General features: G+C 61.7%; 2 protein-coding genes across 6 annotated transcripts; one reads left to right on the top strand and one right to left on the bottom strand.

The window, feature by feature from the left end:
• Nucleotides 1-711: 711 nt before the first annotated feature.
• Nucleotides 712-7,804, bottom strand: KLHL17 (kelch like family member 17). 4 transcript variants are annotated; one of them, XM_073232966.1, is made up of 13 exons: nucleotides 7,180-7,804; nucleotides 6,335-7,082; nucleotides 5,174-5,433; nucleotides 4,965-5,086; nucleotides 4,597-4,818; nucleotides 4,045-4,161; nucleotides 3,617-3,830; nucleotides 3,187-3,331; nucleotides 2,938-3,105; nucleotides 2,435-2,646; nucleotides 2,274-2,347; nucleotides 1,847-2,028; nucleotides 712-1,588 (listed from the first exon to the last, which is right to left on the bottom strand). In XM_073232966.1, the coding sequence occupies exons 2-13, from the start codon at nucleotides 6,457-6,459 to the stop codon at nucleotides 1,360-1,362; spliced, it is 2,070 nt and encodes a 689-aa protein (XP_073089067.1). In that variant the 5' UTR covers nucleotides 6,460-7,082; nucleotides 7,180-7,804; the 3' UTR covers nucleotides 712-1,359. The 4 variants fall into 4 exon arrangements, with proteins under 4 accessions (XP_073089067.1, XP_073089068.1, XP_036855569.2 ...); XM_073232967.1 differs by having other exon boundaries at nucleotides 1,901-2,028; nucleotides 6,335-7,804; XM_036999674.2 differs by having other exon boundaries at nucleotides 2,435-2,523; nucleotides 6,335-7,804.
• A 152-nt stretch (nucleotides 7,805-7,956) lies between these two features.
• Nucleotides 7,957-20,851, top strand: NOC2L (NOC2 like nucleolar associated transcriptional repressor). Of its 2 annotated transcripts, none has more exons than XM_017671940.3 (19): nucleotides 7,957-8,100; nucleotides 8,236-8,388; nucleotides 9,508-9,682; nucleotides 9,773-9,898; nucleotides 10,491-10,608; nucleotides 10,695-10,785; nucleotides 12,294-12,372; nucleotides 12,479-12,589; nucleotides 12,857-12,970; nucleotides 13,648-13,836; nucleotides 14,088-14,227; nucleotides 14,943-15,054; nucleotides 16,840-16,953; nucleotides 17,224-17,325; nucleotides 18,546-18,689; nucleotides 18,793-18,906; nucleotides 19,773-19,905; nucleotides 20,213-20,314; nucleotides 20,588-20,851. In XM_017671940.3, exons 1-19 carry the CDS (start codon nucleotides 8,075-8,077, stop codon nucleotides 20,692-20,694), a joined length of 2,250 nt encoding a protein of 749 aa, XP_017527429.3. In that variant the 5' UTR covers nucleotides 7,957-8,074; the 3' UTR covers nucleotides 20,695-20,851. The 2 variants fall into 2 exon arrangements, with proteins under 2 accessions (XP_017527429.3, XP_017527428.3); XM_017671939.3 differs by having other exon boundaries at nucleotides 10,488-10,608.
• The last annotated feature ends 81 nt before the right edge of the window (nucleotides 20,852-20,932 follow it).

Below are 20,932 nucleotides of genomic sequence, written 5' to 3'. Positions count from 1 at the left end.
CTGGGTCTTCCCCGCCTACCAGGCACCCTGGGGCAGGAAAGACTGCCCCCTGGTCCAGCCAAGAGCTTCCAGCCTGTACAGGAGGGGCCCAGAGGGCCCGGTCTGTGAGTACACGGCTTGCCTGCACTCAAGCTGGGGTGCCCGGTGCCGAACACTATGAGCCCGCAGACCCCCTTCGCTGTGTGCGCACACATCCTGTTTCCACCTAGATGCCAGTCTGTGAGTCACCACTGACTGTAAGGGGGTGTGTACTTGCTCTCAGTGCTTCAGCAGCTGAGCTCACAACCCTGGGGAAGGGGAAGCCAGGACCCTGCCCCAGACTCCTCTGATGCCTCGGCCGACCCTCATCACTGGCCAAGGGCAGGGTCCCCGAGACTTAACCAGAATGCAGGAAGGAGGCCCCAACCCTCCCAGGTATGCCCAGGACTGTTAGGTGAGGCAGAGGAAATGTTGTACACGCCCCACTCCCCAGAACCTGGGGTGAGACACCGGCCACGGGGGTCTCCCAGGACGAGGCTGACAGCAAACCACGCTCATGACTGGGTGCTGGTCCAGGACGCTGCTGCCCTGCCCCACCTGGATGTGCCTCAAAGGCCTCGAATGGCAACTCAGCATCCCAGCCCAGCTATACACCTGTCCCCCGGCCTTCCTGGTCACCCCAGACAGGACCTTGAAGCGGGGAGATGGACGCTCAGCCTCAGGCCCACAGAGCCCAAGAAATGTGTTTATTGTTCAAGTTGGCTCATATTGCTGCGTGGGGTCTGTGACACGTGTGCCCAGTTCAGTGCAGGGTCCAGAAAAGCCACCACACTCACAAGAAGGAAGCCAGCTTCAGGCCCTCCCTGGGAGCGTGACTGGCTGGGTGAGGCAAGGGTGACGTGCAAAGCGCAGGCTCGGGGCGTCTGCACCGGCTCAGAAAGTCCCCAACTAACCCTGTTGGGTCGCTCTGCATCTGCCCGCTCCTACCTCCAGGTCTGTAGAGTCCTAGTTGGCCCCTGACCCACTTCAGTGTGTGTCCATCCCCATCATTCCTAGGTTGAGGGGTCTCCACCCCTACAGCTCCCTGGCGCCCCCAGCGGGGTGGGAAGACAGCCCAGACGGCAGCTTGGTCCCAGAGACACAGGACACTCCAAGGGTAAACGTGTAAATGGGTGGCTGCGCAGTGCTCCGATCAATAAATAATGAATAAATAAACAGCATACACAGAACACCGATGAGCGGACACAGACACAGGCGGCCTCAACGTACAGAGACGTGGGCAGAGGGCACAGGACGCCCCCGGTGGGGGCCTAGGACCCCGCCCGTGGGGCTTAAGGCATGTGGGAGGCTGCAGGGCGGGCCTCGGCAGTCCGCGCCAGGTCAGAGGCTGGTGGACGACACGGACAGCGTGGGCGACGACGGCGGGGGGAAGTTGAGCAGCTCCAGCACTGCCACGCCCACGCTGCTGCGCCGCGTGAACATGCAGGACGCGGCCACCCACTTGTTGGTCCTTGGGTTGTACTTCTCGATGGAGTTGAGGCTGGAGCTGCCGTCGTTGCCCCCAACAGCATAGAGCCATCCATCCATGGCCACGAGGTCATGCGTGCTCCTGGGGGCCAGGGGCCGCGGTGAGCAGGCACCGCAGGGGGAGCCACAGGGGCTGCGGGGCGGGGCCGTGGGAGGGGCCTCTGGGGGCGGGGCCACAGGGCTGCTGGGCCCGTTGGAAGGTGGAGACAGGGATGTGGGGAGGAGCCGGCGCCTGACCCAGGGTGAAGCCCTGGGCCACATGTCAGTCCCTGGACGGGGCAAACCCACTGTGGTGGTGACAGGGGGACACTCCCAGCCCGCGGAGTGAGGCCCGGCGCACCTTCGGATGTTCATGGGCGCCACACTCTCCCAGGCGCCGGCCTTGGGGCTGTACCTCTCCACGGAGTTAAGGCAGCTGGCGCCGTCATTGCCGCCGGCCACGTACATGGCCCCCTCCAGCACTGCCACTCCTGCTGAGCTGCGTCGGCTCAGCATGGAGGCCGCCGGCGTCCACGCGTTCACCTGCAGGGGAGGGCCCAGGCAGAGCCGTCACCAGCCTCCCTGCACCTCCACCGCGCAGACCCTGCTCCAGGACGGGGGTCAGCAGGACAGGGGTGCGATGCTGAGAGCTGACCCTCTGGGTGAGAACTCAAGAGGCTCTTGGGATACTTCAATTAAAAATTCAAGTAACCGAAAAAGAAAAGAAAAAAGAAAAAAGGAGAGGCTCACAGGAAGAGGAACACGTGTGGTTAGGGTGTGTTTCGCACCTGGGGCTCATACTTCTCCACGGTGGCCAGATGCGATGAGCTGTCATAACCACCCACGGCGAACAGGTGCCCATCTGTGGGGAGTCAACACACCCGTGGTGTGCCCGCTGTGTGTGGCATCTCCAGGGTGGGCACTTCACAAAACAGGCCCTGTCACCCACCGAGCATGGCCACACGCACGTATCGCCTCCGGGTGCTCATGGCAGCGACAGACGTCCATGTTCCGGTCAGAGGGTCATAGCGCTCAGCACTGTGGACGCCAGAAATGCCGCCGACCTTGAGTGGTGGCAGAAAGGCTGCCCTGGCCCCAGGACCTGCCCTTCCCTGTGGAATGACTAGAACTCCGTGCTGGCAGTCACAGGAACTGACCCCACTGGAATAAGAGGCAGGGCCTGTTGGGTGGGCACAGGCCACTGGCTGCCTGAACGATACCAGAGAAGTATCCACCTGCGCCCAGCCCCTGGACTGATGGGAAGGACCCCAGAGATGAAAAGAAGGGGCAACTGGGCTGGCCCAGATGAAGAGGCATAGGGGACTCTGGTGACTTGAGTCAGACAAGGTCCCTTTTTGCTCTCCTTCAGAGTGACCTCTGTAGTCCTGATGCAGTCACACCTGCTGCTGAGCCAACCCCGAAAGGCCACCCAGCCCTGAACCCAGCTACTACCTGTTGAGGCAGGAGGCCCCATCGTAGCCACCGGCTGCATACAGGAGGCCATGCAGGGAAGCCACACCCAGGCAGCTGCGCCTTGTGCCCATGGACACCTCAGGCTGCCAGGTGTTGGTCACAGGGTTGTACGACTCTACGGTGGCCAGGTCTGAAGTCCCATCGTAACTGGGGAGGGGTCCGGGGCTGGTCAGGGCTGGCCCAGAGGGCACATGCTGAGCCCTACCAGAGACCAACCTCCATGCTTACCCGCCCACTGCATATAGGTGGTTCCCAACTGCTGCCACGCCCACCCGAGCCCGGCGTGTGGACATAGAGGCCACCACGTGCCAGCGGTCAGCGCGTGTGTCGTAGGCTTCACAGTCCCCATGGATGGCAAACAGGCTCCCACCACCTAGGGAGGGGGCAGTGATGGTGTAGGGTGAGGGGCCCAGGGAGGCAATGGGCTAGGGGACTTTAGCACAGCTCAAAGTCAATGACATGGGGGTTCCAGAGTGGTTGGGGATGGAGGTTGGTGAATGTGTCATACTGTATGGGGTCAGAAGAGCACAGAGGAGCAGTTGTGGGGTGGGCGCTGGATGTGACTGGATGTGACCAGGTAGGGTGGGGTGGGCTTGTGCTGGACTCATGGAGAGAAGGCACAGAGCAGGGGCATGAGAGGCAGGACAGGTGGGCGTACCCACGGCAAAGAGCACAGGACCGGCGCCCTCGCAGCGCCGGGGCCGTGTGCGGCTAGTGCCCAGAACGCCCCTCTGCTCGGGCAGCAGGTGGAACTTGAGGGCCTCAATGAGCAGGTCCTTGCAATCAGGGTGGTGCCTCACGAGGCTCTCAGCATCCACATGGCCCAGCAGGAAGTCCCGGCTCAGTAGGGGCAGGCGCACACACTTCATCAGCTGGGGTGCAGGGGTGCCACAGTCAGGTGGCAGGCCCTGGGCCCGAGAACACCCTCAGATACTCTGGGTCCTTCCCAAGACACGTGTCTGCATCCCCCCTGTTGGGGAGGGCAGTGGGGGGCATGTCTCTGAACATGGAAGGACCCAGGCACACCCAGGTTCCCAGCTACTGAGTCCCCCCAGACATGGTGGCAGCCCCAGGGATTGGCCTCACCCGTGGGACATGCTGCCTTCGAGCATCCACATCGTGCTTGACCCAGCTCAGGACAGCCCGGTAGACGTCCTCCTCCGAAGGCACGTTCAGGCTGTCACTAGAGACCAGTTCCAGCACCTGGGGATGGGGACCCTCAGGCCTGAGATCTGGGAAGGGTCTGGGGGCCCAGAGACCCCTGAAGGTGCCTGGGAGGGAGAGTACAATGGGGGCCCCAGTGTTCCTATGAGGAGGAGCCAAGTAGGCTGGGGAGCCACAGTTCCAGTTCCTAAGGGACTAGGTCCAGAGCAATACTGGGGATGTACAAACAGGTACTTGGGGGAGTAGGCAGGGATGTGGTCAGAACAGGAAGGGGTCATAGGGTCAAAGGCGGAAGGCTTGGGTGAGGTCAGAAAATGGGAACAGAGCAAGGGAACCCAGGGGAAGAACAGTGGAGATAGAAGTGAGTCAGAGGCTGGGAATAAGGCCCAGATGATGGAGGCAGGGGTCCAAGGGTTTGATCTGGAGTCCAGGGACTCGGTCAGGGCTGAGGCTGCACCCTGGCTGGCATGTTACCTGCTTCAGAGGCAATAGCATGAACTCCTCCGTCTTGGCCACGTCCACGAAGTGCTGCAGCACGTACCTGTGTGCTGCCTTGAGCAGGTCGCTGCATGAGTGCGTGTCAGCGAAGCCCCGGATGCCCAGACAGTTGGAGGGGTCAAGCTGACTCAGTAGGAACTTGCAACAGGCGTCGCGAACGCCATTCAGCTGCAGGAGGCTGGCAGCTGGGAGCAGGGTCTGTGGGGCAAGTTGGGGCAGAGGGCCAGAGACGTGGGTGTGAGGAACTGAGAGACAGGAGAGGGACAGGAGGACAGGGGGACATGAGGACAGCTGAAGCACGAGGCCTGCAGAGGCGTGGGACGTGAAGGGTGAGGCGGCCTTACCTGCACGTTGCCTTCGCCCACCACAATCTCGGCCGTGTACGCAAACTGCACCAGCTGGTCCAGAGCCTGGGGGTCGATGTCATGCAACGTCACGTGTGTCTGGCGGCTCTCACTCATCTCATCTGTGGGGACAGCGGGTCAGACTTGCTCCCTGTCGTGGGAGACCCACAGAGCATCCCGAGGGCCCAGGCTGAAGGGGCAATACTTGCTTGTGAACATGGCGTGGAAGTAGGGGCTGCAGGAGGCCAGCACCACTTTGTGCGCTCGGATCTCCTTGGCTGCCACATGCAAGACGATGTCACACAGCAGGCCGCGCTGCCGCATGCGGCTCATGGCCACAAAGGCGTCGTGGTAGTGCCGCTTGGAGTTGTGGGACACAGTGTGGCCATCTCGGCTCAGCAGCTGCAGGGCACCCTCCATGGGGGCAGTGGGCCGGGCCTGCCGGGCGCGGGAACGCTCTGGCTCAGGGCTGCAGAGGGACAGCAGGTCAGGATGTGCTCTGCAGGGAGCTGCTTACCCACCCCTGAGACCCTGGGCAAGGCCGGGCACCCAGGAAGCCATCCTCCCCGCAGCAGCTCATAGGTGGCTTCCATCAAGGCCCAGAGGCCCCTAGGACCTCCTAGGCTGCCTAGGCCCCACCCCACTCTGCTCCCTCCCTTCAGGGAGAATGCCTGGAGCCCAGGGAGACTCCACTCGGCACCTGCTCCCAGCACGAGTGCATACCAGGCATCTGAAGCCAGCCTTTGACCCTGTGCAGTGTCCTCTGCCACCACAGTTCTGCAGACATCACATTCTCCTCTACCCAGGTTCCCCCAGCCTGAGGCCCCCGTGAGAACCCGGCTGCCGCTGCCCTCCTAGGGTGCAGGCTCTCCTCTGGTCGTTGCCGGCCACCCTTCCCGTGCCCCCGTTGGAGCCCAGTGTTCTCAGCATCGGCTGGGCTCACAGGAAATGCACAAAGTGAAAGCGGCAACGCTGTCGGCGGCTCTGAAGCGCACTCCTGCCCCGCCAGCAGGCGTGACCTCACCTGACCCTCCGAAGCGGCCGCTTCACCTCTGCCGCCCCCCACCCTGCAGACTAGCTGCCTGAGTCTTTGAGCGCCCCAGTCGGAACTCAAGAGCGGCGAGGGAGGACAGAGCCTCGGGGCAGCCGCCTCTGGACGCCCTGTCCCGCGTAGCTGGGCGCGCGGGACACACCGAGGACGGGGGTGAGGCGCCGGCCCCTCCCCGGGCTGGCCGAGCTTGCCCGGGGCCGAGGCCGCCCCCTCCGGGCAGCCTGCCAGGGTCGCCGCGCGCCCCTCCGGCCCCTCCTTCCTTCCCGGACCCATTCGGCCCTCGGCCCTGCTCACAATCGGGGGCCCTTGGCCCACTCACGCCGGAGGCTGGGGCGGCGGCGGCGGCGGCGGCGGCGGCGGCGGCGGCGTGTCGGGCCCGGGCTCCGGGCTGCCGTTCTCCGGGCTTTGCGTCCTGCCGGCCGGGCACTCGCTGCGCGGCTGCATGGGCTCGGCCGCGGGACCCGCCGCCGACCCGCGGAGGACGCGCAGACAGTCGGACGCACGACTGCTGGAGGACTGCTCGGCGGTGGCGGCCAGCACCGCGTCCCAGGCTCCCGCCGCCTGCCCGCAGCCGCTGTTTCTCGGCGCCGCCCGCCCCGCCTCCTGCACTCCCGCGCGCTTCGGGGACACAACAACGTAGCCCTCAAATCCTCCCAGTCACGCGCGCCACGCCTGCCAACTCCTCCAGGACGCACTCCGGGCCCCGCCCGCTGCCTGTGTCCAAGAAGCCTCCCGGACCTTCCTTGCCCCCCAACTCCCGACCCCGTTAGCACCCCGTAAGCTTGATGAGGACCAGCGGCCCTACGTGCTGTCCCAGGCCGCACCCCGCCTTCCCCTCTGTGTGACTCCAGGCAGGCCACTTTGTCCGTCTGGTCTTTGCTGTTGTCGCTCCGCAAACCCGCTCCTTTCCGTCAAGTACCAGGCCTTGATCTGGACGCTGGCTGCGGGGCGGCTGGTGCGGGGGAGTGCCACACGTCCTGGGGGTCCTGCCTGGTGCTCGCCGGCTCCCCCGGGCTGTGGCATGCCCTGTCGTGGGATCTGATGGTCCAGAACCACGGACCGGCGCCCTAGGCGGGTTGCGGGGAGGGAAGGAGATCGTAGGCTGGCTTCCCTAACTTCTTTCTTCCCAAGGGCAACTTTCCAGCCCCGGAGAGGCTTTTGTACCTACTGGCTGTCCCCACGGGAAGGGCAGAGGGAATGTGGCTACCCCTGCCCCGTCCCGTGTTATGGACTTAGGCAGATGTATACTCTGGTGAATTCCCGGCGGAGCTCTCGCTGGACTGAAGTATCAGGCCTAGCACTTTCAGGTTTATCTGGCCAAACTGTCTTCAATAACAGCGCGCGGATCTGTTTATCGTTTGGCTCCCTCCCACCAGCACAGGAGCGCGGAGGGCTGTCCACGGAAATGGAAGCGTCTCTCAGTGGTCTGGGCGGGACAGGCCTGGCTACCAGGGCGTCATTTGTCTTTTGGCGAACTGCCCCCCTATAGCATAGCCGCTTCTACTATTCCATCAGCCTTTTATTGACTTGAAGAGCTCTTTGAATAGGAGTCCTTTCTATCGCGTTTTCCCCGGGGATGCATTTGTCTGCTGCAGATGAACTGACATCCTAACCGGCGCGTGTTTACACAGTCCCGGGGAGGCTGTGGGCGGGGATGAGGGACTGCCGTGACCCCCGGTCCGGTCTGGCCCAGGTCCATAGATCACCACCGCCGCTCACGGAGGATACCGACTCGTGAGCGGCACGTGGAATACCTGCCTCTGTGGTCCTGCCGATGCCCTAGCTCTACGCCTGGTACCCGGCGTCGCGTGCTGGAGCCGTGACTGAACCTGGCTTAAGACAGGACCCGCATCCCGCGTGCCACCAGCGCCGCCCTCAGCAAGGACGATGCGAACGTGCCCTCCCGCCTGGATGCCACCGGAGCCACGGTCGGAGAACCGTAGAGCCGCCTGGCCGCGCGCGACGGGGCGGGGCAGGGGCGGGGCCAGTCCGAAGGAAGTGCGGGCAGTGCAAGGTATTCTGGGGCCGGAAGTGGGACGCACGCTGCGGGCTGGCGGTCATGGCGGCGGCGCGGGGCCGCAAGCGGTAAGTGGCGATCTGAGGACCGATTCAGCCTCCTTGCGGGGCGCTTTGTCCAGGGGGGCTCTCCTCGCGCCGCTCCGCGTTCCTGGGGCGGCGGGGCTGGGTCACGCCAGGCTGGCTGAGAGTCATGACCCGCAGGCGTCTGGCGGAACTGACGGTGGACGAGTTCCTGGCCTCGGGCTTTGATACCGAGTCCGAATCGGAGCCCGAAGGAGTCCTCGAAGCGGAGCCGCGGGCCGCATGTGGAGCCGCGTGGAGCCCGGATAGGCCGGTCGGGAGCCCCTCGGCCAGGTGAGTGGAGCGGCTCCCACGGGACGTGTGTGAGCGGAACCCCCGTCGTCGCCCCGCCCACCGCCCCACGAGGGAGCTGCCCTTGGGGGCCTCCGGCCCCTTCATCCTTTCGTGCCGCATGTAATGAGTGCTTGCTTCTGTGCCAGGCCTTTCTTTATATGATCGCGGCGCGTGGGTAACATGCCGGGCCCTTTCTGCCCTAGGAGAGTTTGCTCAGTCTTGGGTGAGTCGCAGTGTGTAAGTGGACACAAAGGAGAAGCAGAAGGGGTTGGAGGGTCAGGGAGCATAGCTGGGGGCGCCTGCGGCTGAGCTGAGTGGCGTGGAGAAGGCCATCTGAGGAGGTGGTGATCGGGCAAAGCCCTGAGGCAGTAAGCCGTGCTGGCAGAGGGCAAGCGTTTCCGCGTTTCAAGGAGGCAGGTCCCGCAAAGGCCAAGTGGGAGCAGGCCTTGGGTGGAGAAGGAGGGGGAGACTGGCGGGAGATGAACCTGGACAGATGGGGAGGGGCCGGGGGAGGCATCCCAGGGAAACGGACAGTTATCTCTGGGTTTTGAGTGGTGAAGTATTGGCATGGGACACATAACGGTTCCCTGGGTGGTTGTGTGCAGAACAGGTGTAGGCCGGAGGGATGGAGGCGCGAGGAGACCACTTTAGTAATGTAGAGAATTGAGAGGTGGTGCTGGTTTGAGAGGAGGCGTGAGGGGTTTAGAAGGTTTTCCTGATGAGATGACATGACATTGTATGGTGGGAGTGAATGACAGATTATTTCTTACCTGGATAGGTAGTTATAATTGAGGTATAGCTGGTATGGGCAGAACAAGTTTGTGGGAAGCACAAGTTTAGCGCCTTAGGTGTTGGGTTTAGACTGCCCGTGTTGAGACGTACGGATGGAGAAGCTGTTGGGTGTGTGAGTTTGGGGTTGGGGAGAGAGCTGTCGAAAACTTACCCTGGAAATCCTGCTGCTGATGGGTGGTAGTGGCTGTGGAGGGAGCAGGCTAAGCCAGGTAGTTTCTCTGAGGAGGCTGGCAAGTTGACAGCATGAAGGATAGGGAAAAACTCACACCCGCTCAACCCCCATGGCTGTGCCTGCCCATTGGACCTGATGACCTCTCACCTTCTCAGGCAGCATAAAGGCCGTGCGTCAGAGCACAAGGACCAGCTCTCTCGGCTGAAAGACAAAGACCCAGAGTTCTACAGGTTCCTCCAGGAGAATGACCAGAGCCTGCTGAACTTCAGTGACTCAGACAGCTCCGAGGATGAAGAGGAGCAGCTCCACTCTTTGCCAGATGTGCTGGAAGTGAGGGCCTGGGCAGAGTCGGGCAGAGCGCAGGGGCACCCCTGTGGCCTCTGCGTCCTGCTCTAGCCCAGCCCTCTGTGTCTGGTGCAGGAAGTGAGTGAGGAGGGGGAAGGTGAAGACGATGAGGACAACGTCCCCAGAGGACCAAAAGGGAAGAAGAGGGACTTGGCCCCTGTGACCCTCGCCATGGTTGACAGGTGGAAGCAGGCGGCAAAGGTAAGAAGTGGCATAGGGTGGGTAGATGGACAGCCCCCCTTAGGATTCTTTCCCCACCTCATTTCAGTTCCCTGGGGCTTTGCAAGTGGGAGGAGCCCATCTCTGAGCACTGGTCTCCTGTTCAGCACAAAAGAGGCTTATTACAAGGTGCACTGGAGACTCCGGGATTACATTCTCTTTTAGTCAGAGATTCTGGGGCCTCTGACTGCTCCCTTCCTCTCAGTTTCTCTCTTGGGCTTCCTGTTCCCCAGCATCCATTGTAAGCAGGATGTAGTCTCTGTGCCTTTGCAGTTGGTAGAGCCAGGGCCCTTCTTCCAAGGGTCTTGCTGTGGTACCACTTGGAGCTGGCCATTGCACATCTGGGACCCTCCGCCCCTCCCCCATGGTCTCTGAGCCAGGCTCCCTGCCGTTCTGGAAGGATTCAGGACTCTGCTCTTTTTGTTCCTTGCACGTGGCTCAGTGGCCCTGCTCCCACTTCTGCTCTGTATCTGAGAATGTGAGCGAGCAGTGCCTTTCTGTCAAAGAGCAGGCTCCTGTGTCCGTCACCATGGCTGTGCCATCGACATTCTGGGTCTTCTTGCCCTATTAGCAGCACCTTACTCCAAAGCTGTTCCACGAAGTTGTGCAGGCGTTTCGAGCAGCTGTAGCCACCACCCAAGGAGACCAAGAAGTTTCCGAGGCCAGGAGATTCCAGGTCACAGATAGTGCTGGTGAGCTGGGGCGAGGGGACCCAGGGTGCATGCCCTCCATTCCATCTTCTGTCCTGTGAGTGGCACCTGCGGTCTCCTCCTTGCAGCATTCAATGCTCTGGTCACCTTCTGCACCAGAGACCTCCTTGGCTGCCTCCAGAAGCTGCTGTTTGGAAAAGTCCCAAAGGAGAACGGCAGGTAAGAGGAAGAGGGTAGGATGGCGGGGACATGGTCAGGGCTGTGCACCGGGGAGGGCAGAGGCCTTGTGACCTGGCACCCCCTCGAGATCCAGCTGGCGCAGAGGGCTGTTGAGGCAGAGCCAGACTCTTTGCAGGGCTCCTGGGAAGCAGGGTACTCAGGCCATTTTGGGGTCCCCACCCTTATTCCTATCTCTCCTTTCTGAAAAAGGAAATTCTCTGACTAGAATTTCTCTGGTGCCACAGAGTGTGTGCTTAGCTCTGCGCCCCCACGTTGCCAGGTTTCTCTTCTCTCTAGATGGGTAACTTGCTCACTGCCCTTGCCCGTGTTCTGTAGAAGGCGTGTGGATCTGTCTGCAGGCTGGGGCCTCATGGCTGCTGGATCTGAGAGCGTTAGCTTGTTAGAGGCAGCTTGTGCTGAGAAGCCTGTGATAGGTCTTCAGAGAGGAGAGAAGAACGGCAGACATTTGGAAGAATCTGGGTCACTTTGTGGCTGGGAGGGCCATGCAGCCACATAACCTGGAGGCAGTAGAGGCCTGGAGGGCCAGACTCACCCCAGATACCTTTTGAAGAAGAAAGAAATCTCTAGGAAGGGGTCTGGGGAGCTGGGGGAAGCAGTGGGCTCGGAGATGGCAGTACCTGGGTCTGGTGGTGGCCATCAGGAAAGGACTGCTGTACCAGGGGGGAGTTGCCATGGGGAGGAGACCCTGTCTGAAGGGGTGGGGAAGCTGAGGGGAGGAGGGGACAGGCACTGAGTGAGTGGTGCTGGCATGGGCCAGGCTTCTGATGGGGAGAAAGTGGGTGGCCTTGCCTCCTGGGCCAGGGCCGCTGGCTACGGGTGCAGGACAGCTGGTGTCAGCTGATGGGGAGGCTTTCAGGGGCTCCTGCCCTTTATTCTGTCATATGTTTCAGCAAGTTTCAATGAGCATGTACTGTGTGCTGCATTCTGAGAAACTTCAGGAATGTCAGCCACGACAGCCAGGTCTTTCAGGTTTTCAAAAGAGGCCAGAGTCTGGATTTTTGGTGAAGCTAAGTCATAAATGTGGATGGCTTGGCTTTTGAAGAGCATGTATGGGCCAGAGAAAACCAGCCTGTGATAGCCTGGGTCAGACTTCAGGGAGGGAGGGCGCCCTGCGTGCCTGAGGTCTGCGGGAGGGAGTTGGAGGCTGGGCGTCCCTCTGGGGACTGGGGGTCAGACTGGGGGTCACGGCCAGCTCAGACAAAGATGATGGTTGTTCTCGGCCCTCTAGCCAGGTGGGGTGGCCTATGGGGCCTGGGGTCGTGCCTCCTCAGGCATCATTTTGGGCACCTCAGGGCGTCCTGGTCCATCCTGTGTTGGTCCTGCTGTTTGGGTTCCCTGAAGTTCGCATGGGGAGAAATGGGTTGGGGTCTCCCTCAGGCCCCTGTGCCCCGTGTCTTGGACACTGCACTGATGGGACATTTTTCACACCCAGTGGCTCATGTTTGGGCAGCATGGCTCACGCAGGTGGTGTGGTCCCCTCTCTGCAGGGTGCCGCAGCCGTCTGCCAGCCCACGGTGGGGGAGGCTCCGGCTGGATGTCAAGGCTTACCTGAGCTCAGTCACACAGGTGCATTTCTGGCTGGGGGGGTGGCCTGGCCATGCCCAGTGGTCCCACCGTTCCTGTGTCCTGGACTGACGGTCCCTGCCCATACCAACCCCTCCTGCCTCCCCAGCTGGTGGCCTGTGTAGCAGAGGTGACAGTGGCAGCTGCCGTCCTCCGGCACATCAGCAGCTCTGTGCTCTACTACCTGACCTTCCCCAAGCAGTGCCGCATACTGCTCAAGGTGCGCGGGCCCTCCCGGTGGTGGCGTGATTGGGGGCATGTAGCTGCCCTCAGCCATGTCCCCACCCCTTGCCAGAGGTGATTTTCTGGGTGCTGTGCCCTGGGGGGCGGGGGTGTGTTCTGCGTATGCTTTTGTTTCTCCTTAACAGAGTTCTAACCCATGGCTCCCGTTGAGGTGTGAGGGGAAGGGCTTTCTCCCTGCAGGACCCCAGGAGCCTCCAGAGGGCTTGGGGCACCTGGGGCAGGAGTGGTGTCTCACCCTCTGCAGAGGATGGTGGCCCTGTGGAGCACCGGCGAGGAGACGCTGCGTGTGCTGGCCTTCCTGGTCCTCGTCAGAGTGTGCCGGCACAGGAAGGATGTGCTCCTGAGCCCCGTCCTCAAGGTAGCAGGTCTGGGGCCTCTTGCTTGTAGTGCCCCCGAGTCTGCTCTAGGCAGAGGGTCTGCCTGAGGACGGGGCAAGCTGCCTCTGGTCGGCACCCCATGCTGGCACTGTGGTTCAGGGCAGAACTGGGCCCTCGGCATGGTCTCCTCTCTGGGAAGTGGGGGATGGGGTCGGGAATGAGGAATGGCAGCCCTTGGCCCCCTGGAGCTCCATGTGGGCTGCTCTGTATAGCTTTTCTTTCCGTGGGTAAGGACACTGGGTATGGCGAGGGACAAGGACCCTGCTGCCCAGCTCTGGTGTGGCCTGGTGTGGCTTGCTCCACACAGGAACCCTCTGGTCCCCCCTTTATAGGCCTGGCCTCAGCAGGGCTTCCCAGCCTTTCTGCCTCCAGTCCCTCAGGGTCCCCTCGCCCATCCCCTGGGTGTTCACGTTGTGGCTCGCCCTTCCTTGGTACCTGCCCTTCCACGTACCTGGACCTCTCCTTTCTGCACTGCAGACTCTGTGCCCCAAGTAGCGGGCACCCCCCTGAGGAGGATGAGCAGCAGTGGGGGCCCGGGGAGCAGGTGCTGAGCAGGGGCAGGGGTCTGCAGCAGGCTCAGGCGGGCTGCAGGGGAAAGGTCCAGGTTTCTGGTGGTACATCGGAGTCGGACACGGCTCTGACCAGGTCTTTCCGGCAGCAAATGTACATCACGTACGTGAGGAACTGCAAGTTCACCTCCCCCAGTGCCCTGCCCCTCATCAGCTTCATGCAGCGGACCTTGACAGAGCTGCTTGCCCTGGACACAGGTGTTGCCTACCAACACGCCTTCCTGTACATCCGCCAGCTCGCTGTCCACCTGCGCAATGCCATGACCACACGGAAGAAGGTGTGCGCCGGCTAGGAGCCTGCCCCAGCAAAGGGTCTGGGGCATCCCGGAAGCCCTTGTCTCTTGGGAGGGACCACCCAGCATGTTGGTGGGGGCTGTGGGAGTAGGTGGAGGGTGGGGGCAGCTCTGAGGGCCAGTGGGTAGGATTAGGGGGTTGGCAGGCTGGGACCCTGTGCGCACAGTGGTTGATGGGAACTGGGCCCTCCCGAGATATATCTGGGGTGACCAGACGTGGCCTTCACTCTGCCCAGGAGACCTACCAGTCAGTGTACAACTGGCAATTTGTGCACTGCCTCTGCCTGTGGGGCCGCGTCCTCAGCACTATCCATCCCAGCGAAGCCCTGCAGCCCCTGATATACCCTCTCTCCCAGGTTGTCATCGGCTGCATCAAGTGAGTTGGGTAGGCAGGGTCCCCAAAGGAAGACAGAGCCAGGTTACTCAGACTGTATGGGGTCAGGGCCAGTGTACACAGGGCATCTGGGGACTAGGTTATAGGAAGCTTCTCTGAAGGTCAGGGTTACACAGGGAGGGGTCCTGGAGGCCAGGCGGGCCTGGGCAGTGCCCCTGATAGCCCAGGACCCTGCACTAGAGAATGCCCCAGGTCGGGGCAACTGCTGGGTGCAGCACATGTATTCTAGGGGATGCTGGGTAGAGGGTGCCCAGTTAGTCTGGAGGGAGTTTGGGTGTATCAGCCTGGTGTTCCTGGTCGGTGGGTGTGGCATGGTGTGTCTGGGAGTAGAGAATGGAGGAGTCCTAGCAGCCAGGAGGGTCACTCCTGGGCTCCTGAAGGGGGAGCCATGCAAGTGGGGAGCAGGAGGAAGCAAAGGCCTGAAGAAACAGCACCCCCACAGTTAAGGTGGGATTAGGTCAAACCCTGGGTGGGCATGCCCCCACCCTCCTGAGCCCAGGAGGTGGGCTTGAAGTGCGGCGGGACTTCAGTAGGGCAGGGTGGCCCCTGGCCCTGACAGGTGATAGGGAGGGGTTCTTCTGAGGCTGGAGCCCCCTGGGTGGGGAGGGGCAGTGGCAGCTGGGTCAGGAGAATGAGGCTGGTTTGGAGGGTGGTCTCAGGCTGGGGCCTCTGCTCACTGCCGCTTCCTGTGCCCCAGGCTGGTCCCCACCGCCCGCTTCTACCCGCTGCGCATGCACTGTGTGCGCACCCTGACGCTGCTCTCGGAGAGCACCGGCACCTTCATCCCAGTGCTGCCATTCCTCCTCGAGGTGAGTGGGCAGGTGCAGGGCGGGGCCGCGCCTCTTTTGGAGGTGCCTCCTGCACTGCGGACTGCCAGGGGACATGGGGTGACTCTCCCGCGTGCTGGCGTGCTCAGCACTTGCTCCCTTCCCGGTTGGCTGCACTTGCTGGTGGCCAGGAGTGGCCATGAGGGGCTGGGCCTGCCCGAGGGTGCTGGCTTCAGAACGCGGAGCTGGGCCCATATAGGCATTTGCCCAAGATGGGAGTGAGCAGGGGATCTGGGGCAGAAGCCCAGGCCTGCTTCCACAGCTGTGTGCTCTCTGAGCACCCGTGTGTTTGTGTATGCACACCTGTGCACGTGTGTATGTGTGACTGTGTGTTTGCGTGGGCACGTGGCTCAGGTAGGGCAGGGCTGTGGTCCAAAGCTGAGAAATCCGCTGGGGGCTAGGCTCCAGCCCACCATATACTCAGGATTCATATTCCCATCAGGGCAGCCTCAGCACCACCCAGTGGATACCCAACGCAGCGTCTCCATGTGGCCAGGGCTGTGCGCTGCACCTCCCTCCCGAGGGGTGCAGGGATGGGAGCCCCAGGAGCGTTGCTGTCTAGTGTCCCTGAGGCAGGGGTGTTGCATTTCTGTGCTCTTACAAGTGTCCTTTGGAAATACCCACGCCCCTTCGATGACCTCTGACCCTGGAGGCTGCCGGCTTGGCGTCCTGCTGTGTGCCTTCCACCTTGCAGGCCAGCCTTGGGCATCTGTCCATCTGCCCCTCCCTGCCCTTCGGCTCCTGAGGGCCCCTTCTGCTTCCTGGGCGCAGCTCTTGCAGCTCTCTTCCTGACCCCTGCCTTGGCTTGTTGAAGCTGAGCTCCCACAACCTCTCAGACCAGGGTTCAGGCCTCTCGTCAAAGAGAAAACAAACCAGAGGCAAAAGCGAAGTGCTCAGCCTCCAGGAAGTCCCTGCCTTGTCTCCCTGCTTGGGTGAGAAGGCGGCTTGAGAGCAGCCCTTTGTGCAAAGTCACCTGCCCTCGACCCTGAGGCTGAGCCAGGCTAGAGAAGGGGCGGTGCTCTCCAGGGACCCTTTTGTTATTTCTCCCCTTACGGCTGATCCTCATCTGGAGCTAGGCCAAGTTCCGCTGTGAAGCATCTTGCCTGTCAGTGGCCTTCCCCAGTCAGGCCTCCCCAGAGTCAGCTCTCTGTCCCCCTCAGGGATATACCCTCGACCACCCCTGGGTGGTGGTGGTGCCGGGGTCCCCAGGCTAGGAGGCCAGGCATGGCTCCCACTCTGCTCCTCACTGGGTACCCTCCAGCCTTCAGACCAGGGCTGGGGTGTGGGCTGCTAAGGTCAAGGTCACTGTGTGCAGCCTGCAGTCTCTGAAGGACACGGGAGAGCCACTCGGGCCCTTGCCTGAGACCTGTCCCTGGATGTGTTACTCCTGCGGATCCATCCCTGGGGCCAGGACCAGGCCTTGGGACACCGTCTTGGGTGAAGACTTTGCAGGGAAGTGGCCCTGTTCAGGAGGACCCATGGTCTCCAGACCCATCCTTACCGCTTCCTGGCCCAGTTTTAGGAGAGGGTCAGTGCCAGTGTGTGTGCAGTGTATTGGCCAGGGCCTGACTCTGGTATGAAAGGGACTCCCTTGGGGGCCAGAACTCTGGAAGGCCAGCACACTCTGGCGGAGGTGGGAGGTGTCTGTGGGGCCATGGGGCTGGCACTGCATCGGCCATTTTTCTCTGGCCTCGATAGCTTGGCAGGAACCCAGGGTTCGGGTGGGGTGTGGGAGGCAGCAGGCTGGGTGATGTCGTCCTGGGGCAGGTGTTTCAGCAGGTCGACTTCAATAGGAGGCCGGGGCGCATGAGCTCCAAGCCCATCAACTTTGCTGTGGTCCTGAAGCTGTCCAAGGTTAACCTGCAGGAGAAGGCATACCGGGTGAGGCTGGGGAATGCCCTGGTGGGGGTGGCTCATGCCAGAGGGCACTGAGGTCAGTTTGCAGGTGGAGTGTGGAGGCAGACATGTGGACAGCTGACCCCCCAAGCCTCAGTGTGGACCCTCATGCGTCTCCTAGAGTTGGGGAGCAGGCACTCCTTGGTCTCCACCCCAGTGAGCCTGAGACTCCTGGGGAGGCATGTCCTCTGGTTCCCTGCCCTGGAGAGGGAGCTCCATGTCCTCTGACGCTCTCCTGTCCCCTTGCTGCCTCAGGATGGCCTGGTGGAACAGCTGTATGACCTCACCCTGGAGTACCTGCAGGGCCAGGCCCACAGCGTCGCGTTCCCCGAACTAGCTCTGCCTGCCGTCCTGCAGGTGTGTGCTCCCACCTACCCTCTCCACCCAGACCCCTCAATGGCCTGTTTCATGGCCAACTAGACTGTCTTATAATGGGCTCAGCTCCTCTTTGGCGTGTGCCGGAGGGAGGCAGCCTTGTCACAAGCCACACAGGTCCAGTAGCAGAGCCTGGCTGGCTTATGGGTTCTGCACAGGCATCGTCTGGCAGCAGGATCCCCGTGATTGTGGTGTGGGGGTAGGAGTACAGGCTGCGGAATCTGAGGAGTGGGGCTGGCCTGGGCAAGTCGGCTGTGACCCCAGGACCGGCCAGCTCCTCCCTAGCCTGGCACAGCCCAGGGACCAGACCCTTGATGAGTTCTGTCCTGGGGAAGTTGAAACTGAGCTGGCTGGACCCAGCCTGGCCCTCCAGTCCTGCACCATGCTGGCCTCCTGACTGCACACTCTCCCAGGTGGTCCTGGTGCGGGTGTGAAGGATGGGCTGGGTCAGGGTGACAGGAGCCCTGGCTGGCCCTGCCTCAGCTGTCCTTCAGGCGATACTGGTGGTGGTGTTGCAGGGTTCTCCTGCTTGGAAGCCCTTCCTGGATGCCCTGTGGGGTGTGTTTGCTTCAGCTTAGATGGGAAGTTTTCCATCTCTGGGAGTTCTGTGCCTCTCATGGGAGGGCCAGGGGGCACTGCCTGTCCGTCTGACCCTGGTTGGCAGAATCCACCGACTAGTCACAGGCTCATTTGGTGAGTGGGGATGGGGTTGCTCATACCTGGCTCAGAGGCCTGTCCAGAAATAGTGTGTGTGTCTGTGTGCAAGGCTGTATTTTTTGGGCTGGAGGTCCCAGGATTGTGAACAGGTCAGCAAATTTTTTTGTAAAGAGCCGAGTGGTAAATATTTTGTAGTTGTGGGTTTCTCACAACTGCTCAACTCCCTCAACAAAGTACAGAAAAACCCCCAGAGAAGTACATAAGTGGTGAATGTGGCTGTGTGCTAATACCACTTTATTTACAGGGACAGGCAGCGAGTGGGGTTTGGCCTGAAGGGTAGATCCATGCTGCCTCACTGCCAGTGGCCCTTGCTGAGCATCCACCCTGCTGGCGGGCCTCTAGCCCCCACGAGTGCTCTAGGGCCCTGAGACACGGACCTCTCCACCTCCCTGTGGTCCCCGTGTGTGGCTCTCACAGGCCCAGGACCCGTCATGGGGTGCAGAGCAGCCCTGTGCCTGGAGCTAGGCCGAGTTCCCCTCTTGCAGCTGAAATTCTTCCTCCGGGAGTGCAAGGTGGCTAACTACTGCCGGCAGATGCGCCAGCTGCTCGAGAAGGTGCAAGAGAATACAGAGTACATCAGTAGCCACCGCCAGGGGGCCCCCTTCAGCGTGGCTGACCAGCAAGCTGTGGTCAGTTGGGGACTGGTGCCTGGACCCTGGGGGGAGGCACTGGCCAGCATGTGGCTGAGGCTTGGAGGTTTGCCTAGTGTGGGACATAAACCTTTTTTTACAGGACGCCTGGGAGAAGCAGACCAGAGAGGAGGGGACTCCTCTCACCAAGTACTACAGCCAGTGGAAGAAGCTGAGGGACAGAGAGATTCAGCTGGAGATCAGTGGCAAAGAGCGGGTATGGTGGGCTGGGGGTTGGGGGATGTGGGCACAGCTGGCTGGTTTGTTCTGGGGCCCGGATGCAGCGCCCTGGCTGTGACTTGAAGACTTGGGGGTGGGGTGCAGTGAGGGACTGTGGTGGAGAGAACAGTCCTAGGGGTGGATCAGCAGGACTGGTTGGGGGCTGTCCCCAATTGCAGCCTGCAGCAGCTGTCCCACAGACCTGGGTAGGGTCCAGGGCTTTCCCCGTGACCCTAGGAGAGGCCCCAGGCCTGTGCTAGCGCAGAGGTGGTTCCTCTTCAGGCCTGATGGGCTGGGGGCTTTCAGGGAGGGAGTAGCTGGACCGACAATGCCATGCAGGCCAACCTGTGACACCAAGTGGGGCAGGTGGGCAGGGGAGGAGGGGCCTAGCCAGTGGCTGCCAAGTGGCGTGACCTGAGGGACAGTTTCTTGCTAAGGGACATACCTGTGACTTCGTCCACATCCTGGTGTCTTTATGGGTTTGCCATCTGTCATGGGAATGATGGCTGAAGATGGGGGAACACAAAGGGTGGGTCTGCAGCCAGGGATGTGGCCGCAGCTTTGATGGCAGTGTGTGGCCAGCTTGTGTCGAGGGCCTCCTCACCCAGCTACTGGGCCACTGTCCAGGAACCCTACCTAGCGCTGTTGACCAAAAGTCAGCTAGAAAAAGAGGCTGAGCAGGGTCCTCGCGTGGGGGGACGAAGGGAATGGACCCTAGGTTTTGAAAAACCTGTCTTTGGGAATCTGGGGGAGGGAAACACAGTAGCTGTGGCCAGGGTTCCGCTGAGACATAAGGTCAGCTGGGGTGAGCTCTCAGGACCGCCTGCCCACCCAGACCTGCTGCTCTTGTCTGGGTCCCTCCAGCTGGAAGACTTGAAATTCCCAGAGATAAAGCGGAGGAAGGTGGGGGACAGGAAGGACGAGGACAAGGTAGAATTCCAGGGCCTCTTTGACATGGACAGTGATGAAGAGGACAGTACCTTGGACTTCGAGAGAGGTGAGGCCCTGCATGCTCCTGGGGGAAGAGGCAGTGGGCCCGGAGAGCCTCCCTGCGCACCCCGTGGACCAGAGAAGGAGCCTGCACCACCTCAGCGCTCAGGGTTGCTGGGCTCTGCTGCTGGTCCCGCTACCCCTCTCCCCACCGCTTCGCTCCCGCTACTCAGGGCAGTTCTGAGGCCTCTCGCTCAGGAAGGAGGCCTGAAGGCAGGGCAGGCGCGGGGCTGGGAGCCTGGCCTGACCCTCCTGCCCTAGCTGCCCGCACCATGCTACCGGGAGCGCTCCCATGGTCTCTTCTTGGTCCCCAGGGACGCCCGGGTCCCTGAGAGCTCGGCAGAGGGTGGAAGAGGAGGAGGAAGAGGATGATGGTGGCAGTAGTGGCCACGAGGACGAAGCCAGCAGCTCAGAGGGTGAGTGGCTCCTCAAGTGAGGGGTGCTGTGGCCCATTGAGCGCATTCTGTCCAAGAGCCCACAGCTGTCCCGGGCTGGCCTGGCTGGGTGGGCAGGGCTGCAGTGAAGACTCCAAGCCGGGCCCACGCCCCTCCCCGGGAATGCCAGGCCTGCCGCTCTGTTCCTGCTGGTACCAATAAATTAGTGCTGTGATTAATTAGTGATGAGTAATCTTCAAAGTTAGCTTCTTCCTGATAAAGCAGAATTTATGTAGCCTCTGTCCCTCCCTGCAGATGGAGGCCCAGACACGGGGGCAGGGCTGGACCGCGCGGAGCTGTGGCAGCTGGCCCAGGGGCCGGAGGACGAGCTTCAGGACCTACAGCTGTCCGAGGAGGACTGAGGGCTGCTCTGCAGCCTCCATCTCGGTGGGCAGTCGGGCATGCAGCTTTTGGCTGGTGCTGAGCCCAGAGGCCCTGAGGCCAGTGCCCGTGCCATGGGGAAGGGTGGTAGATGTTGGATGGGGCTTCATTCTTACAACATAAAAGATCGGAAGTACCGAGCATTGTGCCGATCCCTGGAGCTGCACCCTGTGGTGGAGGCTTAGATTCATCGAGTCTGAGGGAAGAAATCTGGAGCGG

The sequence above is a fragment of the Manis javanica genome, chromosome 4 (assembly GCF_040802235.1).
Source record: "Manis javanica isolate MJ-LG chromosome 4, MJ_LKY, whole genome shotgun sequence".
NCBI classification, from domain to species: Eukaryota; Metazoa; Chordata; class Mammalia; order Pholidota; family Manidae; genus Manis; species Manis javanica.
Note: the sequence above shows the minus strand (reverse complement) of the source record. Positions and strands in the feature narration are given on the sequence as shown.